The sequence below is a fragment of the Ochotona curzoniae genome, unplaced genomic scaffold, assembly GCF_017591425.1.
Source record: "Ochotona curzoniae isolate NIBS_2020 unplaced genomic scaffold, NIBS_Ocur_1.0 contig_21, whole genome shotgun sequence".
NCBI classification, from domain to species: domain Eukaryota; kingdom Metazoa; phylum Chordata; class Mammalia; order Lagomorpha; family Ochotonidae; genus Ochotona; species Ochotona curzoniae.
In genome coordinates, this window is record NW_024465322.1 from 10,371,001 (window position 1) to 10,396,559 (window position 25,559).

Genomic DNA, 25,559 nt, shown 5'->3' on the forward strand with positions numbered 1-25,559 from the left:
TTCTCCCTAATGAGTCCAACTGCATCCTAGTGGTAAGATCCCAGTTTCTGCATTTTGTCTGAACACACACTGATGCATGATGATGCCCAATATTTGCTTGAGAGCTTGATGTTCAATTGTCTATTTTCGGTGATTACAGAGCTTTTGATTAACTTTCTGTGCCCTCGAAAAAGGATTTGCTTCTGTTCTAATTTGCAATGAAATTACCCTGGCTTTTACGACATCCTGTTGGGCAGAGCAGCTGCACTGAGACCCTGTCAGAGAAGCACTTTCTCCTATACTGTCACATGTGCAGTACATTCCTATCTAGCGGAGGCCTCAGCAACTCAGACACATCCTGGTGACTGCAGCACAAAAGTCAAGTGAGGAGGATGACGGGTGCAGAATGCCAGCAGGAGGCAGGGTGCAGGAGGGAATATGACACTCCTAAAGCTGCACTGTGAAACGGGAAATTTACTCACATTACATAAAGCAATTAATTAATAAAAAGGGTAATCATTTGCCTAATGAGTTCAACAGGGCAAAAGTAAAAAACAAAAAACACACTTGTTCTAGGATTATGAACAAAAGATGAAATTTTAATTCAGGAGCTAACCAACCAATTAAAAACCAATAGAACAAAGTACAATGAAGTTCCCAGAGTTCGAATCATGCTGCTCAAGTGTTATAAATGTTACCTTAGAATAACAAAATACACACACTCAATGGATTTTGTATTATATGAGACTGTAAACTTATTTAAAATACATTTGCAAGAATTTTATCTAAAGAGATTGGATTTTCCTTCCTTTTGGAAGCCAGCTTCTCTTGATAACAGCGCCACAGAACACTGCACAGAGATAATGAGTCAGGAAGTTTTCAACAAACTAAAGACTCCGGTTCCTATAAAAGCTAGCGATGCCACAACCTTAGACACGGTGAGGACAGGCAGAGCCCACAGCATGAGCCAAACACTAAAGCACACCATGTCAGGATGTGAGATTGTCCACTTGGATGGCATGTGGAAAAACGAGTTCAACTTCATTTACATGAAAAAAGGAAAACTGATCTTACCCAGATTGGGAGGAGGAAAAGGTATTACCAGTTCCAGAAATCGCCAAATGTATTTGGAACCATATCTATAATCATGTCTTTCAAGCTATTTATCGATAATCCCCACTCATCCCCTGCCACCTTTATGCCAACCCCTGTCCCTGAATTCTCACCTTGTAAATAGATTTGCTGTCTTATTGCAAATAACCATGAATAGAAGTAAGCCTTTAGTAAAGCTGGGGACAGTAGTTAGGAAAAATACGCCTGTTTAAGTGGCCAGGACTCTTTCTGGCAGAGGATACAAGTACAGAACGAAAACCAAAGCTAAAAACCAAGAAGAGTGAAGATCCAGCCTTTCACAGCAAGATTAGCAAACACAGTGTGATGGATTTGCTGAGGTTTCATGGGAGTGCAAGACTAAGTGACATCCAGGGACCAAGAGAAAGGAGGAAAGAGAGGGAAAAAAATCAGAATGATGGAGCAAAGGGGACTTGGCTTAATTGTGGAAAGCAAATATTGCATTTTACAGATGGCTTTCTGGTGTCTATGCAGGGAGACTGTGGAGTTTGAAGATTTAAGGAGAACGTAGATCAGCACCAACTATCACTTAAGAAGTGAGAATCGTACTCCCTCCCGGGGTCTCCAAATATTTGCTATTCCAAAAGGCTACAGCTCAATGTGTCTTAGAATGTTCTCATGGGCAGACAGCTTGCAGGTTAGCATTCCAAACAAGCCACAGCACACTGTGTTACAGAAGCCAATGCTTCTAGAATGTTTTTTGCTACGATGGTTTCTCATTTTTCATTTTGTGATGTAATTTAATATTACTAAGGACAGCATGTTTTTAACCCTGGAAAATAGTCTTAAATAGTAGCAAGGATTGTATTGATCTCTTGCTTCTTTAAAACTCCATGAAAATTCCTTGTTTTTCCCTGAGTAAGCACTGTGCCATAAGAAACACATATGTAAGTTTGATCTTCCAATGAAAGGCCATATTTTCCATTGTGCAAATCAAATTTGAATAGTTTAGTATTACAAATTTAATCTCTAAGAGATTATTTCATACAATTTGACTATTGTCTTGCACACCACAGACAATGCAAACCTAGGAACATCTCATATCACTGTTGTACACTTACTGTTAACCCAAGGACAGAGGTTTGTCTAATATCTTCATTGTCCTACCATGGTTCTTTCCGCAATGATGGCTTTCTGAACAGAGAACAACTGACCTCAATATGAAGCACATAATAAAACACCAGGTTGGGTTATTCAGGGCAAAGTGAGGATTCTGCTTCTCAACATGCTCACCATACAACAAAAAGAGGTATGCACTGGGTGCATCTCCGTAGGAACAGAACACTCACCATTGCACTTATGTAGTAATCATTGTCTAGCTCAAATACTGTGACCACACAGAATTTCTATATAAACAAAACAGCTCTGTGAGTGTAACCTGCTTTGAGATCGTACAAAAGGCAGCAGCGGATGACAGACAAACGCCCTGTCAGCTGCCTCTTTGTACGCTGCCAAACATGAGTGGTCGGAAGGCTCATAGGGAAGTCACAAAAAACAAAACAGACAAACAAAAACACTGTGTGTGTGGTGAGGGGGAGCTTCCAAAATTGTCCTGGGGACTCAGAAATGCCAGTTTTCCCCGTACTGACATCCCTTTTGGAGAACTAGCCCAAGATCAAAGACATCAGAAAATGATTTGAATCAATCCAGTTCCATCAACCTAAACATCACAGGGAACGGAACGAGAGAAGGCTGCGGTCCCTGACGACGGAAGTGGGGCTTCGCAGCCCGAGGGTGCTCCCATCAGCTTTGCACCCTGTATCTGCACACCTCACTCCGCTGTGCATTGGCCTGTCAGATTTCCACCTCAACGTCGCAAACAACCATGGCTCTCTCCCTCATCCTCCTCTAAGAAGAAATCTTCTTAGCACACAGTGTGTAACCCTGCTGTTTGAGTCACTGTGCTGGTGTCTCAGGCTAGGGAGCAAGATTTAGTTTAATTCTCTCACTTGATGTATGACCTCAGAAAATATGTTAGCTTCAATATTTCACTTGTGCAAACGATAACTATCCATGGGGGCTGTGGTGAAGCTTAAAATGATGAGACATGAAATGCTGAACCCAGTGAACACGTAGATTTACAATGACCTTTCGTTTTCTTCATCTTTCACTTTCTGTTTTTCTCCTCAGCTCGGCATGAACATCAAAAAGTTGTAGTGCCAATGTCATAGCTTAAATATGTCGAACCATCTAGGTTGCTATGAAATCCATAATCAATAGTGAATTACTACCAATATTTATTTATGTACTCAACATCGTACTTCAGCTGCTAGCACACTAAAGAATGCAGGTCGAATCTATTCCTTCCTGATAATTTGCATAGGTGATGAATTCAGATTAAAACAATGTGTTTGTGTATTGGTTGTGCCTAACACTGCACTTCAATGGTAAATAGCACAGAGACTGCACGGGCCACAAAACCTAACATACAGATGGATGTTTCGACCCAGCAGCTACAACGCCTACACTCCTTTAAAGAGAACCTGGGCTTGTCCCCAGCCCTGCTACCAATGCCAGCTTCCTGGACGACAACAGTGAGGGCACTTGTTCCCCTTGCAAGACCCCGGGGTTGTGTCTCCAGTTCCCTGCACTGGGCCTACGGCTACTGAGACAATCTAGGGAATGAGCCAGCGCTCGAGTGCTCTGTCTCTTGAGTAAAAATGATCTACTATCTGGGACCTGCCTGCAGCTCCTGCAGCCCCTGCGGATGTGGCAGGAGTCCTGGCGGCTCCACTGCTGACTCCAGTCCCTGCTTACACCTGGGAAGGCAATGGAGGGCGGCCCAAGCCCTTCAGCCCCCACACCCACATGGGAGACCCAGAAACTCCAGGCTTCTGGCTTCTGATGGGCTAAGGCTGTTGCAGCCATTTGGGGAGTGAACCAGCAGATGGAAGAACTCTTTCTCTCTCCTCTGTAAAACAGCCATTCAAATAAAAATAAATTTTTAAAAAGAATAATTTATTATTTGTACTTTTCATTAAAAAGTATCCATCTTTAATTAGTATCAAGAAATAAGTATATCAACATACTAATGAACAATCTGATAAATTTTAAAGATGATATTGGCTTCATGGAAAAACTATAAAATTAACAATAATTTATATATAATAAGTTTTAAGAACACATTTATAGAATAATTACATAAATAATGTAAGTTCTGAGAAAGGTCAATTATTTCTTCCATTTATTAAAATTTCAGTTAAAACAACGTAAAGAACTATAGTTCTTACAGAAATCACAGAATGTTTTAAGATCTTGTTTATAAGATTTATTTGTTTTTATTGGAAAGTTGGATATCAGAGGAGAGACAGAGAGGAAGATCTTCTGTCCATTGATTCACTCACCAAGCAGCCACAACAGCCAGAACAGCGCAGATACAAAGCCAGGAGCCTGGAGTCTCTTCTGTGTCTCCCAAATGCGTGCAGGGTCCCAAGCTTTGAGCTTTCCCAGGACACAAGCAGGGAGTTGGATGGGAAGCGGTGCCGCTGGGGTTAGAACCAGAGCCCATATGGGATCCTGGTGCATGCAAGGTGAGGACTTTCACTGCTAGGCTACCGCACCAGGCCCTGTTATAAGATCTTATCATTAAAGTTCCAAGAAATTACAAAAAGAAAAACAAACTAAATATTTGAGTGTTAAAGATCTTGGCATTTAAAGTTGCTTATCTAAAACTTTCTTGGAAGATAGAGATAACAAATTTTATTCAGTCATTAAAAATACATAATGAGAAGGAATGAAATGTAATCCCCTGACATTTAGAGATGCTTAAAAACAATTTTCCTATTTGTCCCTTGCATGCACATAGGTAAAAAGAAGATACATATTTTAAAAGATGGGTAATTATATGCAAAGCTCCTTCCTTCTAGAATTTCAGCATGCATTTGTTGTACTGGCAAGTCTTTTTTTTTTCTTTTTTTTCCTTTTAAAAGCAAACTGTAACCACAATTTTATTTATGGCTATCCCATATTTCCTCATAAAAATTTAACAATTGAGTAAACATGGTCTTAAATTAGTGCTGCATGATGGCGTGTCAGTGTCACCTGGGGAGCTCCCTGCAGAAGCACAGCCTGAGCCAGGGCTTCCCGGGGGAGGCTGATTGCACACGCACCAGCAGGGTCAGCACAGCAACAGATTCTCATGCAGAGACAAAAAAAAAAAAGATGGTCATCTTGTACAAATTATAATTTATTCCCTGTGTCTCTCAGAAATTCAAAATAAAGCTGTCTCATTTGACTCTTGACTTGGAAATCTCAACAAACTATTGAACCATTTGGAGCTTTGAAATGCCACGTTTTTCTAAGGAAACATTAATTTTTGCACCCAGAAAAACCATTCCAGATTTTGCAACATTCTTCACATTCCACTGTAATCTTTGATGTCCGTTTTAAGTGCTGCAGAATTATAAAAAGGTAAATAACAGAGTGCATGCATCTTTTTTTTTAGCTTTATTTGAATCTTCCAGCAGAAATTGCCAAATTGCTGCTAATGTTTTTTACTTTTAATGGATACCAAATTTAAAACCATTTATTAAGTGCTAGAGTCACCAATGTTACCAGGTCTGTCTTCCAAGAAAACACTATTACGTATATAATGATGATAGTGAGAAGTTAATTTTAGCTTATTTTTAGCATCCTTATGGCTAAGTTCAAGTAATGACAAACCTAGCAAAGGGCAGCATGTTGCCCCGGAAACACATTGACGCCAATGCTTCGAAGGGATGCCAATTTCCAGTCACGATACTTTGTCTTGCTGTCAGTGCCAGCAAGGAGGATACCCTTAATGAGTTTACTGTGAACAAGTGATGAAGCAAGAAAGGAAGGAACACTGTGTGGTTCTAACACGTGGTCTGTTCAAAAAGTTAGTGGAAAATATTTACTCAGAAAAACATCTATGCATATTTTTTCCCTAAATGCACTAAAATATATTTTTTATTCTATGTTACATGAGCTTCTCTCTTCAAATGTGTCTTAAGAGGGAGATATGGAAATGGAGGCATACAAGGGATGGGGAGAGTCAGAGAGAGCTGACTGACAGCTCCCTGTGTTGCTTCACTGCTCAAATGCCCACCACAGCGAGAACAAATTCACACACTGGGAACGTGTGAATTTCCTGAACATTGCTTACACACTCTAGATATGTTAATAGCATTTCTACCTGTAAGCTAAACTCCTGGTGTGCTTTATTTTGAAGCTTTCTCTCACTCTCTCTCTCTCTCAGATTTATTTATTTTATTGGAAAGGCAGACATACAAAGAGGAGAGAAAAGATCTTCCATCCACTGGTTCATTCCACAATTGGCCACAAAGGCCAGAGCTGAGCTGATCTGATTCCAGGACCCAGGAGCCTCTTCCAGGTCTCCCATGCGGGTGCAGGGTCCCAAGGCTTTGGGTCATCCTCGACTGCTTTCCCGGGCCTTAGGCAGGGAGCTGGATGGGAAGTTGAACAACCAGGATACAAATCGGCACCAATATGGGATCATGGCACTTGCAAGACACGGATTTACCACTGGGTCATCGTGCTGGACTCCTGAAGCCTTAAGACTAGACATCCTAGTAACATATTTAGGGAACGTTGCAGGCATTTTCATGAAGAATAATTTTAAACAATTTCACTGTAAATTTAGTGCTTCTAAAAATCCCTTACTACGTTTTAGAGAATAAACTCTTCAGCATAATTTTTAATTACTGAAAGCTTACAATTTTATGCAAATTCACTGGAAAAGCGTTAATTACTTTCACACAATGATTCAGTAACCAGCTTGATCCCAAGAGATGACACGTGCATGTTCAGGAGATTCTGCAAACGCCCACACTTATTTCACCGCAGACTTTTCTAGAAGGCACGGCATTTCTCACCAGAACTTTGTTACCACACATTAGGATCAGAACTAAATCTCTAAGCTTTTAAGTCACAATGATTTCAATGGAGTAAAAGTACCCACTCTATGGAAAAAAAAGAACTTAGAAGATAGATTTAAGAAGTTCACATGCCCAAGTATGTGGAGCCTGGGAGGTACCCTGGAGCATCAGGGTACCCTGCCTACGTAGATGAAATACAGTGAAACATGCATTACCAACACAAGAAAGCCTGCTAGCACTTGTTTGATGTTTCTTGTTCAAGAGCCCATATCGTGACCAACTGGAAACAAAATGCCCTGGGAATAGGGAACTACTGCTACTTTAGATGCAGCTAAGCACACTTGGTACGCTGTGAAGACTAAGGGGACATCCTGTGCTTCACACAAAAGTAAAGCTACACTCAGGAATACACCAGGAACGGAGACCAAAGCTGACGTTTTCAAAAACTGTGATTTAACTAGTCTCCAAAGACCCTGTTGCCACAAATCACATCTAGGGAGTCCCCTTGCCCCTTGAGTCAGGACGTGACTCCTGCTTGCTTTAGCCATGGAATACGGTGGCACAGATGCCAGAGGGACCAACAAAACCACAAAAACCACAGAACTTTCTCATTCATTATTTAGTGGGCACAACAATGAAGTCTCATTACCAGTGAGTGAACAAACATAACTACCTCAATACAGTGTGGATTAGATTAACACAGTGTTGAACCTACACAGCTGGACTGCATCCCAGACTTTCTCCTTCAGATAACCTGAAGGAGGACTCAAGAATGAACACTTTTCAAAGGTTCCCGAGTGACCCTGATCCTGTGGACTGAGAGCTAACTTGGAAAGGTTCATATAAGACATTGTCACAAAGTTTATAAATTATGTCAATGGCATGGAACATCAACATGAGGCAAAACATGAGGCCAAGCTGACATGAAGGCAGCAAGTGGATGGACCAGAACGTCTTCATCACCTTTACGGCAGAAATGAAATTGTCATTTCTGTTTTGCATAATTTTGAGTGAAATTCGTGATGTACCATATATTTAGAGTGGATGAATATCACAGAAAGATGGTAAAATCTGGGGATGGCACTGCGTCACGGCACAGTAGCTTAAGCTGCCTTCTGCAGTGCCAGCATCCTAAATGCATGCTGGTTCAAGTTCCTGTCTCCCTACTTCTCATCCAGATGCTGGCAAATGATGAGCCTGGGAAAGCAGCTGAAGACGGACAAAGCTCTGGGGTCTCTGCTCCCTCGTGGAAAGCCCAAATGGAGTTTCAGCGTTGTGACATCCCTCTGGCCTAATCCCAACTGCTGAGGCCATTTGGAGAGCAAACCCGCAGATGTACAATTTATTTGTGTGTATCAGGGTGTTTGTGTGTGTCTCTCTCTTGGTAACTCTGCCTTTAAAATAAATATTTTAGGTGTATTAATGAAAGGAGATTTAACGCATTTCACAGGCAAAAATCTATGAAGACAACCATGCTTTCCTTACCCCTACCCCAATTCTCTACCCTCCCTCACCTTTGTTCATCAGTTTTTCTAAAGACACTTCACATTCATCTAATTTACCATGGATCATGATATTGAACAATTAAAAAGTAGGAAGACTCCAGTTACACACCAGTACAAATAAGGGCTAACACTGACAGGAACAAAATCATAAATTTTAGATCGGTTTGGCACTTGATGCTAAGTAACATTGCCAACAGGTAACTTCATATGTGTAACTCCTGCAAAGTAATACTGATTTTGTTTTCAAGAGATGAAATTATCAGTATTTCAAAGGTCGAACCTATACCTCATATGTTAAAATTTGCATATTATACGAAGACATAATCCCATCATTCGTACGTTGGTGTGTCTGATGTAAATATTTTGTCTTTATAAACATAGTTACTTTGCGTACAAGGATTCAATTCATCTTAATTAGGTTATTTAAATCCTCTACCATTAAGAAAAATAACTATAGGGTATAAGGCATACTTTTCACAGCTATAGGGTACGCAAATTTTTTTTTAACCTAATAAATAGAATGAAGACTGAAATCCAATTTCCCAGGGTTTAAACTTAATGACCAAAGCAATTCTAACATCAATAAACAAATAATGAGCTTCTACGTGACATTTATTGGTCTAGATGCTCCACATTCAGAAATGAATGGGAATTAAATAACAGTAAGAGAGAAAGAGATAAACGATGCTTGGCACATAGCAGGTGCTCAATAAATACTTCCTGCAGAACCCAAAGCTGAATAAAGTGAAGCTCCTAAGTGATGGCTTTTTCTACATGTCATGTACCCATCTGAAGAGCAGCAAATCATAAAGCCCTCATCTTTTCTCATGTTCCTATTCAGTTCACATTTTTATTAAGGATATCAGGTCTACACGAGGCAGTACCATGCCCGGTGCTGGGGCATCTCCAGGACACAGTGTCCAATCCAGCACTGTGCCACTAGGAGGCTCAGGCTTGCATGCAACAAAGTCCACTGAAACCTCGCGCGACAGTGAGCTCCTTGTCGTGTGAACACTGCTCTGACAGCCCAAACAGCAGGCTGCTCTGATTCTAGGGAATGGAAAAGTTTATAGCTGAGCTCCCTTTCTCAGGAGAGCCTAAAGAAATGACACATCGGTGAACAGGGAGAGAACATTCTGGAAAGAGCGAAAATATGGAAAGAGCGTAGTTGTATGTATTCAGGAAGCGATGAGTAGGTTGATGAGTGGATTGCCAAGAGAGCCTGTAAGGACTTGAGTGAGACTTGGACGGAGAAATGTCTTTGGGAGCAGATCATTAAGGGACTGTATACATGGTGACAAGGAAATTAGATTTACCAATAAGACAGGGGGAAGCAGTCACAGTCCCTTAAGCAGAAGAATGATATTGTCAAATTTTCTGTTGGCAAGTTATTCGGTTGCCAGAGGTAATACAGGACAGAGGTCAGGCGCAGTCAAGCATGGGAGGCAGAGACAGGCTGGCAGTAATGCGGGGCTCATGTGGGATTTCACTGCCCTGCACTCCTGGTTTATCTGTTACTATGGTGATCTGCATTACTAGCCCGAATGAAACAAGTCAACAGCAGTGTTTTATCACAGTTGTCCGAGCTTTTCCCCACCCCCACTCCTGCCCTGAGCCGATTCCTCAGGTCCCCACTGCCACACAGTGGAACACAGGGGATGGTTACCCCAGCCAGGGTTCTCTGGAGAAACACCTAACTGAAGAGCCATCTACCTAACTACCAATCAACTATGGTATAATTAGGCAGCTATTTAGGTCTGTGTGAGCTGGAATTCTTGAAACTCTACAATATTCTCTCTTCCATGGTGGACTTGAGACACTGCCTTTCCCAGGATGTACCTGTGTGTTTTCTGGGACCAGGAGGACCACGTGGAATTTAAATTTCACGTGGAGGTGAAAAGCCCCCAAAGGCTTACTGCATGATAAGACTCCACATCAGTCTCTCCACCTACAGTATCATCTCCCACCTCATAAAGGAGACTGTGAAGAGTGGAGAGGTCTCTGCTCTCCGCTGGACCACGCGTACAGACAGTGTTCTTGCTTTCACGGGCAGCTACCTGTGATGGGTGTCTCTCCTTGCAAGGTCACCTGATGCCTGGTGACCTCTCCCATTTAAATAAATTGCTCTCTCCCATTTAAATAAATGCTGTTTCCACTTGTGCAATAAACACAGATGCTCCCACTTTGAATTCTTACCTCAGTGTGGGGAAGAACCTGAAATAAAAATTTACATAGCAAGGTCCCTACGAGGTATACCAACATGCTTGGATCTAACTACACATGCATCTATACAGGAGACTGGAGCTTAGGTAGGGCACCGGGTCATGTAAGCGGGCAGAGAGGAAGTGTAATATCTGCAGCATGGGCCCTGGACTCAAAACCCAGGAAAGCGGATGGTGCAGATGGACCGCGCAGGCAGGTTCCAGCAAATTCCCTCTCAGCGGGATGCCAGGATCTTTGCTGCTAGCAGTCCCAGCACTGAGAAAAGCAGCAAGGCACATACTCAAAGTTCACTGAATTCCATGTCAGTCTCACCTAAAAGCACCACCACGTTACATAAAAAGCCATGCATCATGCTTGTATTCTAAGCAAGCCTCGGAGTCACTTTCCCTGCTACAGGATACCAAGCAAGGATTTCTCAGACTTCCCCAGGCACTGTTCCTCTGCAGGCCAGGGAGCTCTCTCGGCTGCTGCAGATATTTCCCAAGTTGCAGAAGCACACCTAGGACTCCTTTGGGTCATCCCAGGAAAGTCACAGCTTTCAGACAGCTTCTGCTGTGCTCACTGGACCCTTCCGTCCCCTTGACCTTATGGGAAGACCCTGGGAAATCAGTCAAAATTTTGCTTGTTGGAAGGCATTTTAAAAAATCTAATTGTTTTTATTGGAAAGGCAGATTTTACAGAGAGAAGGAGAGACAGAAAGAGAGAGATCTTCCATCCTCTGGTTCATTCCCCAAATGGCTCTAGTGGCCAGAGATGAGCAGCTCTGAAGCCAGGAGCAAGGTCTCCCACATGAGAGCAGGGTCAAGGCTTTGGGCCATCCTACACTACTTTCCCAGGCCATAATCTGGGAGCTGCAATGTAAGTGGGGCAGCCAAAACACAAACCGGCACTCATATGGGATGCCCTAACCTTAACCCTAACCAGCACCCATATGGGATGCCCTAACCTTAAGCCTAACCTGCACCCATAGGGGATGCTGGTGCTTGAAGGTGGAGGATTGGCTAATTGTACCATGGCAGCAGCCAAGAAAGAAGGTTTTTTTCTTCTGTTTTTTTTTTTTTTAATTTAAACACGTGTCTATTTATTTGAAATGGGGAAAGGAAGGAGAGCGAAAGAGAGCGAAAGAGAGAGAGACTGTAATCTGCTGCTTCACACCCTAATGTCCCAGCCCTAGCTGAAGTCAAGAGTCCGGAGCTTCACCCAGGTCTCCCAGCACAGGTGAAGGGGCCCAGGTCCATTGCCTTCCCAGGTACATTTGCAGGAAGCTAGAAGAGAAGTACAATAGCTGGGATGCTGGTGTTGTGGGCACCACAACACTGGTCTCTTAAAGGCATTTTTAACACTCAATAAAAGACATTGATGTTACAAAGAAGGATAAAATAAACAAAGGAAAATATGACAGGGAGAAGGAGTGGAAAAATTAGACTGAACTTTCTAATATCGGCTATTTCTAAACTCAATATTTAGAAATTCATTTTGGAGTTCAAAACAAAGACAATCATCACTACCATGTATTTTTCTCTAAGTTCCAAAAAAATCTCCATTATTTTTCAAACAGTCAAATAATATTTACACCATGTAACAGAGGCAAAAGCATTCAAGAAGCTGTACTGCTACACTGACCAACAGTTGCCAGCCCTGAACAGAAAGCTGGACTTCCCCCGAGCTCCAGGGCTTTCTACCAGTCCTGTGCTCCACTTTTTCCACTTAAAAGAAGCAGGAGATTTCAATGGAAACAGCCAATTCCTAACCCTTGGCCACCACTTCCTCTCTCATTCAGCATCACTCCTTTTCCATCTGCCCTTTACTCAACAAACAGCTCTGAAGTGCAACCAGCCCCGGGAAAGCAAATGCAACGAAATATAGAGCAGACTTCCTGGCTCAGGAATTGTTTATCTAAACTCACTGTCTCTCACCACCATGCATTAATTAGGAAGGCTAAGCTTAATTGCTCCCCCGGCCTACGTAAAGCAGAGAAGGAAGCAGTACTGTAACATTACTGGTCCACAGGATTTAGAGAGTCCACAACTATTCGAGGTTTCACGACTCACAGAGGAGAAACAACCTGGCGTGCAGCATGCCCTAAGCCCTGGCTAGGAGCTTTAGAATCAGCACAGTGGGATGAGACAAAGCAAGCCCTCTCTCGAGCGGGCAGCTGCTTCTCTTGAAAAGGCAGAGGCATTCCTGCAAGAGGAGCAGAGCTCATGTACTGCCAGGGAAACGAGGACTGCGCCTTCTCTCTTTATATGCACAGCTGGTAAACTCTATTTGCATTTTCCTATTTTGTTCTAAGCTCAATATTTAAGAGTATCATTTCAAGTCAGGAAAATGTAAGAGCAATGTTTTGAAATTCTCTATGTTCCCCTATGGCATTTTCTCCAAGTTAAAGCACACTTTTTTTTCTGGAACGAGGATGCTTTAAAATGCGTTTAGAGAAATCAGTGTCAGTGGTGACACACCTCGGGGAAGAGATAATGTTAAAGGGGGAAGGGTGTGATGCTTATTAGTAAAGTGGGAACAAGACAGCGGGACTGGAATATTTGTTTTAACATGGTTTCCTATTTTTGCAGAAAATTGGATTTAATGTAAAAGTAAAAATCGTTTTCTACAGAATATTAGTGTGACTTTTCATTATTTGTCGTCACTAATAAACATATGTTACAGCCCATCTGGATAAGAAACAGATAGAAATAATTGATATGAAACATGCTACGTGCAAACACGACTCAGTGATGCATGATCCACCTGAAAATTGATGCAACGCAGTCTAGCCATCAGTGCATTTAGCATTCAAAAAAATGTAGATTAGAGAAGAAACATGGAGTGCGCTAGCAATGACGCTATTCAATACAGCAAGACTTGGTCCATGAAGCATTGTGGGAGAAGGCTTAATGGAAACAGCAACAAACAAACAAACAAAAACAAAACGCAGCAGGAAAGCAGTCATCTCAAGTTGTGCAGAGGATCTAAGCTGTTATTTAGACAAGCAGGATCTGGGCTGCTATTTGCTGTGGTGGTTAAGATGCAGAATGGGACGCCAACACCCCAGTCTAGAATGCCTTGGCTTGAATTCCGCCTCTTCTCTTGATTCCCACTTCTGGACAAAGCAGAAGTGATGGCTCAAGTCTGCCATGCAGACTGAAAGCCAGCCTGAATGTCCAGTTCCTGGCTCCAGACCGCTCCCATCTGTACTGTGAGCATTTGGAGAGCAGCTAGCAGGTGGATGATCTCTGTTATTCAAATAAATACAGCAACATTTAAAGGTAAGCACAGTTATAGTCATTTCATTATTTACCAAAATGAAATTAGAAGGAGGTAGGCCAAAATTTGATGAATAGAATGGAATCAGGTTCAAAGAAAGCTACAGTCTCAACACAGACTCCCTTGGCCTGGACCTCATTCAGGGCATCACACCCAAGATGTTCTGATCCTGACACCACTTTGCAATGTTAGGCACTTAGTAGGTAGTTTCAAAATAGTTGTTTCTGCATAGTCTACCATTTTGACAACTTGTATGTTATGGACCATTCTATTGACAGTTTTGAAAGACCATGTGACTGATAACAGGATCCTAACAGTTCTCCAGATCAAACAACCCGAGCAGATCATCTTCAGATGCCTGCTCTCTCACGGGTCCTCCTAGAGGATCCTAATCCCTTGGTCAACAGGGCCAGTCCAACAGAAAGTCTTTCGTAACAGATGAGCCTTCTGTGTAGATCACAAGCCCTCAGTGAATGCTGGACAGAGGGCTAGGTGGGTGGGTGGGTGGATTGTGGATGGATGGGCTTTCAAGTGTCTGAGATCTTGATGACCAGTGGGAAAGAAGAGCATGGCACATCTGGACTCCAGTTTCATCTCAGTCTCTCAAGTAACATTTGGGGGCATATTTTGATATAAACAATTAGGTTTTAATTTCCTTTATTTGAAAAAGAAGGCACCAGTTACCTTTGATCTCATTCCTTGCCGGACTCTGGCAAGTTCTTTCAATTCTAGATTGTGCATTTTATATAGCGCACATTATTGTCTCTACCACAGCTGAACTCTGGAACTACTTCAAAGATAGTTAAGGAATAGATTGACTTTATTCTCTAAGACACATTGAGATAAGCTCCTGAAACAGATTCTGGTAGAAAAATTGTTCCGAGCCTCCATTCCTTAGGGTATGTTAGCTTGACAACAGTACATTTACTAGAAACAAACCTTTCCTCCCCTCTCCTATTTTCAAGTAGCAATAATCAGAGAGGGACATTTTTGAGAATGAGCTCTGTTAATGAAGCAAAGAAAACCAAGCAGTGAAAGAGCAAGGCGGAGTACTGCATCGTGATTTCCCTTAAATTCACAGATGGGCAGAGTCATCTACAGGACGAACCGGGGGAAGGCGATACCACTAAATGAAAACATTACGTTCAGTCCCTGAGGCATCAACGCGCGTGCTGTGCCCCAAACTGAGCAGAACCCATGGTTACTGACAATAGAAAAGCCATGGAAAATCAGCAGAACAACTGTATCATTACATGTAGCTTAACTGTGGTCTTTTAGAGTGGACTAATCTAAGCTTATTCTCCTAGAGTTGCCAGTTGGATTGGCTCTGTCAGTGAAGGCAATGGAGAGATCCTCCATAAGGAGCACTGCATGCAATGGGAGCCAGAGAACCGGCAGTAGTGAATATGCATTACGTGCTCAAGGGCAGCATGGAACCCCATGAGTTTGCAAATGTAGACTGGACCAGGACTGATTCGAGATCCTTCAGCTTTTAATAGCATCCATTTTCCCTGAATTGTCAAGGATTCCTCATATAAGGGTGCTTACCACCTCATTGAAAACATTCATAAAAACAGTGAGATCTGAATTCATCCAAAAGTGCTGCCCAAATAATTGTTCACTTGCATTTGAAATTGTTCAATTAACAATTTTTAAGTATGTACACTTTTAAATTCTAGGTTTATTTATATTACAAGGTACACTTGTAGTATAAATGCAAGCTGAAAAAGTTCTATTAGGTATAGAAATCAAAGTGGCTTTATTTAGAAGAATCAGAATTAACACTATCAGTGTAATTGTTTTGGTTGCAAAGTTAATTTAGGAGCTGAAATTAACCAATCTAGCAATGGGAAAGATGATTCCCAAATGCAAATGCACTATTAAAATAGATTGCCATCCTCTTTCAAAAAACCAGTGTAGCAAACATAAAATTTGCATTTAAGGGATGCTCAGAATCAACCGCAAAATTTATCATCTGCAAAGACACTTTGGGTTTGTTATTCAACTACCCCTAATTCAGTGGTGTTACACAGCATCCACCCATGCAGTACATGATTCTGATGGGTATTTGTCAGGGAGCTTCAGTTTCCTCAACAGAGTCTCAAATGAAGAAAAGACCTCCTGACAAACAGCAATCTCCATTGCTCACACATGAACACTTCAGGATTCAGAAGAAGCCCAGCAGGATATACACACGGTGCCTCTCATGCTGGGGCTGGTCTGACCAGGTCCTGGCTCAGCTGCTTCCTACCCAGCTCCCCTCTGCTAGGCTGGGGAGAACATGGCCCCTGCGCTTGGGTCCTGACATCCACATGAGAGACCCAGAAGGAATTCAGGGCTCCCTGCTTTGTCCTGGCCCATCACTCACTATTGTAAACTTTTGGGGATGAACCAGTGGATGGAAGATCTCTCTATATATATTTTCTTTTCTTTCTCTCTCCCTTGCTCTCTCCCTTTCCTCCCCATCCTCCCTCCCTCTTCTCCTTTTCCATTTCTCCCTCCCTCTTTTACTTTATCTGTCTTTGTTTCTGTAACTGTCTTTCAAATGATTAAAAAAAGATAAAGTCAAGGGAATGAGTACACAAACCAGGTAGCTTTTTATCGCTAAGCCTCACTCAGCCCATTGCACAAAGTATTCACTAATACACTCAACAGACACAACGAAAGTGGATGTAACTAGACCGAGAGATGGAATGAGTTCTTAAACCTTTCAGCAAAGGCACAGGAAGAATGGAAGCAGTACTGCTTAAACCTCTTCAAGGAGACAAAAGCATTCTAAAAAGAGTTTTCCTTTTGAAGATTTATTTATTTATTTATCTAAAAAGCAGACTGAGGGATGGAAAAGGACAAAGGGAAATGAGCTTTGCTTCCCTGGTTGAATTTACAGTCAAGGCAAGGCCACAGCTGAGAGTCAGGATCTCCATCCAGGTTCCTCACGTGGGCAGCAGGTGACCACACACTGAGATCATGCTTGCTGCCTCCCAGAATCCATCAGTAGGAAAGCAGCTTGGAAGCTGAGTAGCTGAGACATGATCTGTCACAAAGAGGGAGGGCATACCAAGCGGCTTCCTAACACACTACACATGACCAACCTCTTCTAAGAAGCAAGCAGATCCAGACAGCCCCTTTGTTAAGCAAAAAGAATTGTAAAATGTTAAGGGCTCAGGATCCTGAAGCCACACAAGGAGCCCAAGGAAAGAGGAGTTCATGATACACAGGAATTCCATGACTGTTTAAAGCAACTAATGAGCTCAGACCGAAAGAGACGCTGGTCTGAAAGGAAACGATGCCTTTGAACTTGCCACCACTTAGAGAAGCAAACTTGAGCAGGCCTCTTATCTGATGTGCTGGTCATAACTTTGACAATATAGTAATCAGAAGAAGGAAACGAGACAGATGACAAAACCAAGAGCCTCAAAAGCAGACAAATACAATTGTTTTGGAGATGTAATAGATCCTCACTGAAAAATGTGCGATAAGTGTTAAAGTAGATTACAGAATTGTTATGAGTTAGCGACTTCTGTGTGTACTGAGCATACTCAGTGTGTTGAGAACAAACATCTTTGTTCTTTATAGATCCTCAGGTGCAAGCCAGCTATGCTGGAACTGTACCAAGACGCCTCTGCTGCAAAGAGCAGATGACAAGGTCCCAGGCTTGAAACTGATCACAAAATACTGTGAGATTTCAGAAGTTTGGGGAAGGGCTTAGTTGTATTTGGCAGTCTAGAAGGAATATAAGAACTGCAGACAGGTTTAAAGCTGGAGCCTTACCTATGGGATGTAATTTGCATCAAAGGATGAGATCTATACCACCTCTTTGTGTCTGGGTAGATAAATTATCAACTGCTTTGGACATGTAAATTACACCTTTAATGAGTCTGGGTTATGGGAAAGTGATGACGTTTCCCATTCCTTTGCTACAAACTCTCACTTAAAACCTTGAATGGCACGTGAAAATCACAATCACCCAAGGGGCAAGCTGCAGGATGTGCAGGAGCATGAAGTGGTTGGATACTGGACCTCATCCTTGGAGGACTGACACCCAGTTGTCCAACACTGGAGTGAGTGAACTTTCAGACAACTGCATCCTTAGCATTCCAGTCACCCCAAACCACACACACGAATTCACAACCACACACGGGCACCCCGCTGTGCACTCTACAAAATTCTGCTGCACAGCATTCAGGAGCATCACATAATAGCAATTTCAACTCATTAAATTTGAGGACAACTCATTACGCAGAAATAGCTTTTGGGGTGATCATAAAAAGCACATAATTTAATTCCTACTTGACACAGCAATAATTATTATCTACAATAATAATGGTGATCATATTTTTAAAACATTTGAAATTATTCATGCTGCATTTAGAGAACCATCTTTTATCTTCATTCCACATTTATTTGGGCAGTCAGGACAGTTTCTCTTTATGCTGTTTTCCAGGAGTGCATAAACAACAAATTCAAGCAGAAAACAATTCCTGGCGAGTAGCTTGATGCACAGCCATCGGCGTCACGGGGCAGGACAGCCCCTCCCCATGTGAAGCTCTTTGGGGAAAGGTCTGCTTTGCTGGCATGCTTCTCCTTCCCTCGCAGACACCCTTGACAACATTAGCCAGTCCTGACCAACACACCCCAACTATCTCATATCTGACTATCCCATTCAAATTCAGTGAAACGACTCCCAAAGTTATAGATTTTGCAAACACTGATACAGTCAAAATATCAAAACAACAAAAAAAAATGTTTCAGAAAGCCATTTGCACACAATTGAAGCAGACCTGAACCACAGTTAAACGCTACAGCTTCAGCAACAAAGCCATCATTTTTTTAAAAAACACTCTTCAGGAAATTTTTATTGTGTTAAGAAGAGTTCTTATTATGATTTAGAAAAATGGAAAAGATGATCATTTCTCTGATTACTCAGTCACAAAATCATCCTACGCCAAGATTTCAGTGAAACTTCTTATTCACTATCACTGGTTCTCTGTTCTTTCATAGCGTGGCCTGGCCTTTTTAAAAAGGACTTATAACGTAACATACAATCAAGAGCACTACTATTATCACGAAGAACAGGAAAAGAATAGTCCAAATAATAAGTATTTACAATACTCAAATTTTTAAGAACACTGAGAAATATTAGCATAAGAACACCTGACAACATGTGCATGGGACAGAAGTCAAAGATCACACGTACCTCTCCACATTCTCGACTTTAGAAATTCCTTGGTTCAGTAACCGTGAGGTTCAAGTCAAGTCATAAAAGTGAGTTGATAACATTAGATTTCAGTTCCTCATCATAAGAAACACTGATGAACGAGTCATACCTACTTAGAGCAATAAAATACATAGTTGAAAAACTATAGTCAAATAGGAATTGATTGCCAAAGAATTTTTTATTATTAAAAACTTTGTGCTTTTGTTTTGTTCCAGCAAATCTTCTTAGCAGTTTAGAAATATTAACTCAAGTAGTCCTCATATTTGCTGCTAGTTTATTTTTCATTTTTATTGAAAGGGCAAATTTACAGAGAGAGGGAGAGACAGAGAGAAAGAAACTCCATTAAATGGTTCACTCCCCAAGCTGCAGCAATGGCCAGAGTTGAGGGACCCATAGCCAGGATGCAGAGCTTCCTCCGGGAGGCTCTCAGATGTCAGGTAACCATGCTTAGGCTCCAGGTAAAACGTGGCAAGGTCAAGGCATGAACCCGACATCTCCCTTCAGGGACAGGCTAATCACCGTCTCATGGCTGAGCGTCTCAGTGTACACGTCATGGAACAAGGAGCCGTTCCTTCTAAAGACAAGACAATGACATCGTTCCTACACTGTCACAGAGCCCCAAAAGAACGCCTAGGTCAGCTGGCAACACGGGCCATGAAAAGTGAACCCATCACTACGTGAACCGGTTAGCTGCAAGCAGAATTTATTTCTTCCCAAACCTGAACGGACTCCTGTAGCATTTCCATAGTAAATAGTCATTTAGAAAGTAGTGTTGGGCCAGGCACGGTAGCCTAGTAGCTAAAGTCCTCACCTTGCATGCTCTGGGATCCCACTGCGGCACCAGTTACCAGTTCTAATCCCAGTGGCTCCACTTCCCATCTCTGCTTGTGACCTGGGAAGGCAGCTGAGGACAGCACAAAGCCTTGGAACCCTGTACCCACGTGGGAGACCTGGAAAAGGCTCCAGGCTCCTGGGGTTAGATTGGTGCAGCTCTGGCCATTGCAGCCACTTGTGGAGTGAATCAACAGGCAAAGATCTTCCTCTCTGTCTCTCTTCCTTTCTGTATATCTGGCTTTCTAGGAAAAAATTTAAAAATAAATAAATCTTTTTTTAAAAAAAAAAGAAAATAGTGTCAAGTAGAAAGGCTATATTACTATATTTTAAACTTTGAAAGCTTTGGAAAAACTTACAGTTGCACAACTCTGTAAGTTGGTAGTCATTAATTTTGAATAAAATGTTAAAGCCAAAATGTTTTAAAGATTTCAGTGTATGCAGCTTGAATAGGCCGCAGTAAGCACCCGTGGCTATGTACTGCATATGCAGTTCTTGACATGAGCCCGTGCGAGGTCACAGGCAGCAGTAATTACTGATGCAAAGACCCTGACCATACGTGACACTAAACAGATACCTCACTTCCCAGTGCCATTTACTTTGCTTCTCACCCAGAAGCTTCATTTTCCAACCATGCCCTGGAGCATGGCACAGCCCACCTGTTCCTGGAGGTAGAATTTCTTTTTGTGCAACAGAACAGCCTTTAATTTTGTTGACATTAAAAGTATAACTCCTAAGGAATGCCACATGGTAGTCTGTATCAGGTAACGGTACCTGTATCTGCTGGTGGTGGGCGAAGGAACCCCTGTGTGCCATCATTTTGTGGATTTGCACACTTTGATAAGAAGTAGGAAAACCAAAAAGACACACAAAAAGCACCCATGAGCACTTGGTCCTTTCTGTCAGTCTCCTTGTCCTTATTTCCAGAGCAAAATCCTAGCAGGGGAGCTGCTCTCCTGGCCCGCCTCTTTCAAACATGGAACGGCATTGTACAGACAGGGAAGAGAACCAGGATGAACACAAGTTCTTGCTCAGCCTCCCTCTGCAGGTGTTGAAGGCCGCTGCTGGGAGCTTAGGGCGTGGTCCTGGGAAGCAGCCGGGAAGCGCAGCCTCTGGTCCTCGCCCATCAACCTGAAGCTGAGACCTTCTAATCGCAAGCTGGCATTGTCAGTGCTCCCTTTGTCCCGCAAAAACTGAGCGAGGCTCTGGCTAAGCAGCAAGTTGTAAACATGCTGATTCATAAAGCACGCATAGCTACACCTGCTCCTCCTTGGCCCTCGGACACTTCCATGTCTGGGTTTTTGTTCAATATCTTTCAAACACAATGGCCACATGGAGTTCCATGAAGTCAACCCTGAATTAATTAAAGGGCCACACCAGGGGAGGAGTGTTAACAATTTACCTATGTAACTGAGGTCACAATTAAAAAGAAAAAGACTGACCAAGGTGTGTCAGCAATTACTATTTGCTTTTATTTAATGGGAAATAAAATGCCTTTTTTTAGTCTTGCTTATTAATGCAATTACCACAACATCTGTTTTAAACAAGACAAAGTAAATTATGCTAATTTCATTGCTGAGGGCAAATAATGTGGGAATTTGCTGGTTTTCACTCTATAAAATCCTTGTGACTCCATTAGCATACTCAGTGGATTCATTCAAAGCACATGGGACTCTAATACTCAATTTAGACTCAGTACTTAGAGAGCATTCTGTTGGAGGAATGGAAAGGGGCCTTTGTGCCTGCTGGCATTCTCCTCGGAGCATCCGCCTCACACCTGCTAAAGAGGCGACTCATCTGGTGAATCCTGAGCATTAACCTGTATGCTCTGGTCAAGGAACTCAACCCAGACCTTAATCTGCTGTCTCCAAAGTCAACTGGCACATAAGGACCCAAGTAGTGAACTGCTGTAATGACATTTGCTCAAAGTCTTATTTCAGCACCCCTATGTTGTAAGCAGCCTCCCTTGCTCTCAAAGTGGTTTAAACAAGAAAGGACATATTGCAGATACGTTCACGGGGAGATGAAAGGTTCTTGTCCTTGGAAGGACTCTCTCCACATGCATCCATGTCATTCAGAAACTCTCTCTCCCACGCACTTGGCCTTTTTCCACGTGAGCCTCCACATCACTGCCACCTGCCTGCCCCTTGAAGCTCTCAGGTCCTTGCAACAACCATCCCTGAAACGAGAGCAAGTCCAACCCAGCCGCTTCTCCTCTCCCCCCGCCCCATTCCCCTACCACAGTGAACACCCATGAATTCTGATGGCTTGATACATCCTTTCCTGAAGCCACTGCCCTGACAGGGTAACATGGGATAAAAAATGCTTTCATATCATCAAGGGCCTATCCCAATTCCCACGTCTGGGAACAGGGTAGGCTGGTTCTCAGAAGACGGATACCAGAGCTATTGCTAGTGGGGCTAGTTTGTCCCTTCTCACTTCCTTGGCTGCTGGAGCCACACATGCCTCGGCATGGTCAGAGTGGGGCATGGCCACACGGTGATCTTTCCAAAGCAAAGAAATGAAAAGTTCATATTTCTGAGACACTAGCTAGGTCAAATGCACTTTTGTTCCTCCTGAAAGCTACTGTGCATATGCACTGTTGAATAACTTTAAGACATGGGGCAGAAAATGAAGGAAACTTGAGAGTTTGTTTCTTTTTGCTCAACAGTCAGGAAATGAGCAAGTGTTTCACATTCTCTTACAAAGAATCAACACTTGAAATGACCAAAAGCATGGCGGAATGGAAGCTTTTTGTTTTGCAGTAGCTGGGATGTATGTTGTTTGGTCTAGCCACCTTAAGCAGCAGTTACAGCTTATTCAGGCTATTTACTTGTTAAAGTGAGCACTTAAATAACATCTCATATTTGTTTTAACATGACTACAAACTTACAGCCCATCCTGGGGAAAAAAAAAACCAAAGAGGTATTCAACTTCTTCGAATTCAAGATTATAGCTTTCAACGTGTAGACAAGGAGTCTCCTGCTTTTTCTCACCTAATGTCCCTTTAACAATGACCACTGGCTGTCACTGTGACATCAAATGTTTTGCTCAAGAAACAACTGGTCATATGGGAACATTCTAGAAGGCTCAGCAGGGTGTTTCAACATGTGGCTTAGCACCAGTACCTGGATCATGACTATGGCTCTTTGTACGTGTTGTAGGATAACCTCATGCTTCCCAACATGAAAAGGGCATCTGTTTTGGTTTCTGTAAAAATCCCGTAAGACAGCCTCTCTTAATTTGGTCATTCCAAAAGGAAGTCATCGGCAGGGGATTTCTGCTGAAGACCCAGGCCTGAGCTTTGACTTGCAATGCTCCGAAGGGCAGTAATCCCGACACCACACAAAACTGCCACCCAAAGTCTTTCCAAGCTTTCTTCAAAATGACCTTCAGCTTACTTCCAGATCTGGGCTACGGGTGAGTGATGTCTGGCTTTTGTATATCTTGCTGTTGACATTTCCGCACTGACTTTCAGAACCGACGAAGGTGTTGCAGACTCCCCCTCTATTCCAACAAGCTTCCAAGACCGTTCTCTGATATTCTAGCAATCATATCACGGGGTCGAAGGAGACAGACACAGTACGGAGAATATTTCCAATTAATACTGAAACTGCATTTTACTCTAAAAATATGTTTCATTCTGTGAAACTCCAGAAGCACCTGGTGTGCTTATTACAGAGCGACTGATAAGCAAAGTATTCGTTCTGCTGCATTAGTCAGAAGTGAACAGATTCTGGCCACCTCAACAACCCGCTGCTTTCTGAGTCAATTTAGGTAGAGATAAACTACATATAGAAAAAGTATACACACGCACACACTCTCTCTATATATACTACATATAGACACAGATACACATATGTGTGTTTCTACATGTATGTATATTTACATATGTGTCTATAAACACACATACAGCTTGTGATTTAGAGATAGGCAAGAGGACTTAAACATTTGTGGAAAATGGAAAAGATCATTTTGCTTCAGGAGAAAAATAAAAAAGGTGATCTCTACCTGGTTTTCTTATGATATATGCACTTCCCATGATCTTTCTGAAGACCACTTATATGTAATATAAGCAAATCACATTTTGTTTTTGCACAAAATCAAGGGATCCTTTGATTTCATTTTGAACAAACTGAAGTGTCTCTGAGACGAGCACCCTCTGCAGTGCAGGCCCTAACAGCCCGCTCCAATGTTCTTTAGTTCTGTTTTCTGCTCCCTTTGTGCCCAGGACCCATCCTTAAAAAGAGCGCTGGCCGCGAGGAGCGGGTACCTTCTCTGATGACACCAAGGACCCACCAACGGCTCGGTTAAGGAGACCAGAGGATTACGGTCCTTGGCACTCTAATTCAAGTCCTCTTTTTCAGGGACACATGGCACTTGACATATTTTCACACAACACTTTTGACTACACATTCCTTCTTTCAAAAACTTGGACAAAGTTTCAAGTGGCTTAGATAACTTTAACTGCTTAAGGAAGACCAAGTGGAACAAGGTCAATGCCACAGTCCACATTACATTTGAAATCATGCCTTCTTACCACAGGTGAACAGGCAGGTAACGAGAAGTCCAGCACAGGCATGCACTACCCAGGACTGGGGAGCGACAGCTGCTGGGAGGCAGGGATGCAGGCTCTGAATGCAACGTCACAGCTTTCCCTTCCCAGTCCCCCGCCACTTCATTAGGAAAGTTTGTTTGTTTATTTGTTTTTCAAGTAAGAAGCAAAATGAGTCAGCCTGAACATGTGCCTGTTTCTATGTGGGCAACAGCTAATGTACAGTCAATCCAGCACAGCTATGTCCTGCAAGCCATTAAACATGGAGAGTGACTGTGGTGAGTTGTTTAGAAAGAGGCAGAAGTTCGTACGTGTCAAGTGGCCAATGTTTTTATGCATCTGGTTCCATTTTTCATTCAGAAGAGAGGCAAAGACTCAAAGGTCCCTGTTGGAACCCAGGACTCTTGCTCAGGCTCCCGTGAGACCCTGGCAAGCCAGAGTGCAGCTGCTTTTAAGCCTCAGCCAAGTTCTGTGGCAGAGGGGACAGCGTGAGCTATCATGGCTTAGCGCTCTTCATTTTATCAAATGAAACCTCGTCTTACCTCGGCTTCCTTGTTCTTCTCTTTGTTTCTGCCCATTGAACTTCTCCCATTGCTGGCAGTCTCCCGAGCGGGGATTACGGAAATCTGGTGGAGGGGCATATCGGCGGGGCTGCAGGTTGCCAGTCCCTGATTGGATGCCTGCTCTCTTCACTCGCCCTGAATAGCCCACCTGCACAATTGTTCATATCCTTGCTTTGCCAAGCTCAGGTCTAAACAAAGAAGGGAGGGAGAAATAACGTTGAGACACTGTGCAGCAGAAGCTGGGGTCTTCTGACCAAAATGGCAAGTACACTGAAAGGGGGGGGTGTTTAAAAAGATGGAAAAACCCATCATCTAAGGAGTATCGCAGTCTCAAAAGGCCGATTTATTGCAAGTCATAGCTTCACTGCTTTGTCCTGGACCACCCCTTGTCCCTAAGAGCATTGCAGGAGACAATTCAATTTCTATGGTACCTAA

General features: G+C 42.7%; 1 protein-coding gene across 1 annotated transcript in view; it reads right to left on the reverse strand.

Moving 5' to 3' along the window:
- The window catches only part of MARCHF1 (membrane associated ring-CH-type finger 1), a 202,049-nt gene extending 176,847 nt beyond the window's left edge, over positions 1 to 25,202 (reverse strand). Inside the window, exon 1 of the mRNA XM_040971356.1 lies at positions 25,104 to 25,202. Coding sequence (XP_040827290.1) covers positions 25,104 to 25,202 — 99 coding nt within the window. The remainder of the gene's footprint in view (positions 1 to 25,103) is intronic.
- Positions 25,203 to 25,559: the final 357 nt, after the last annotated feature.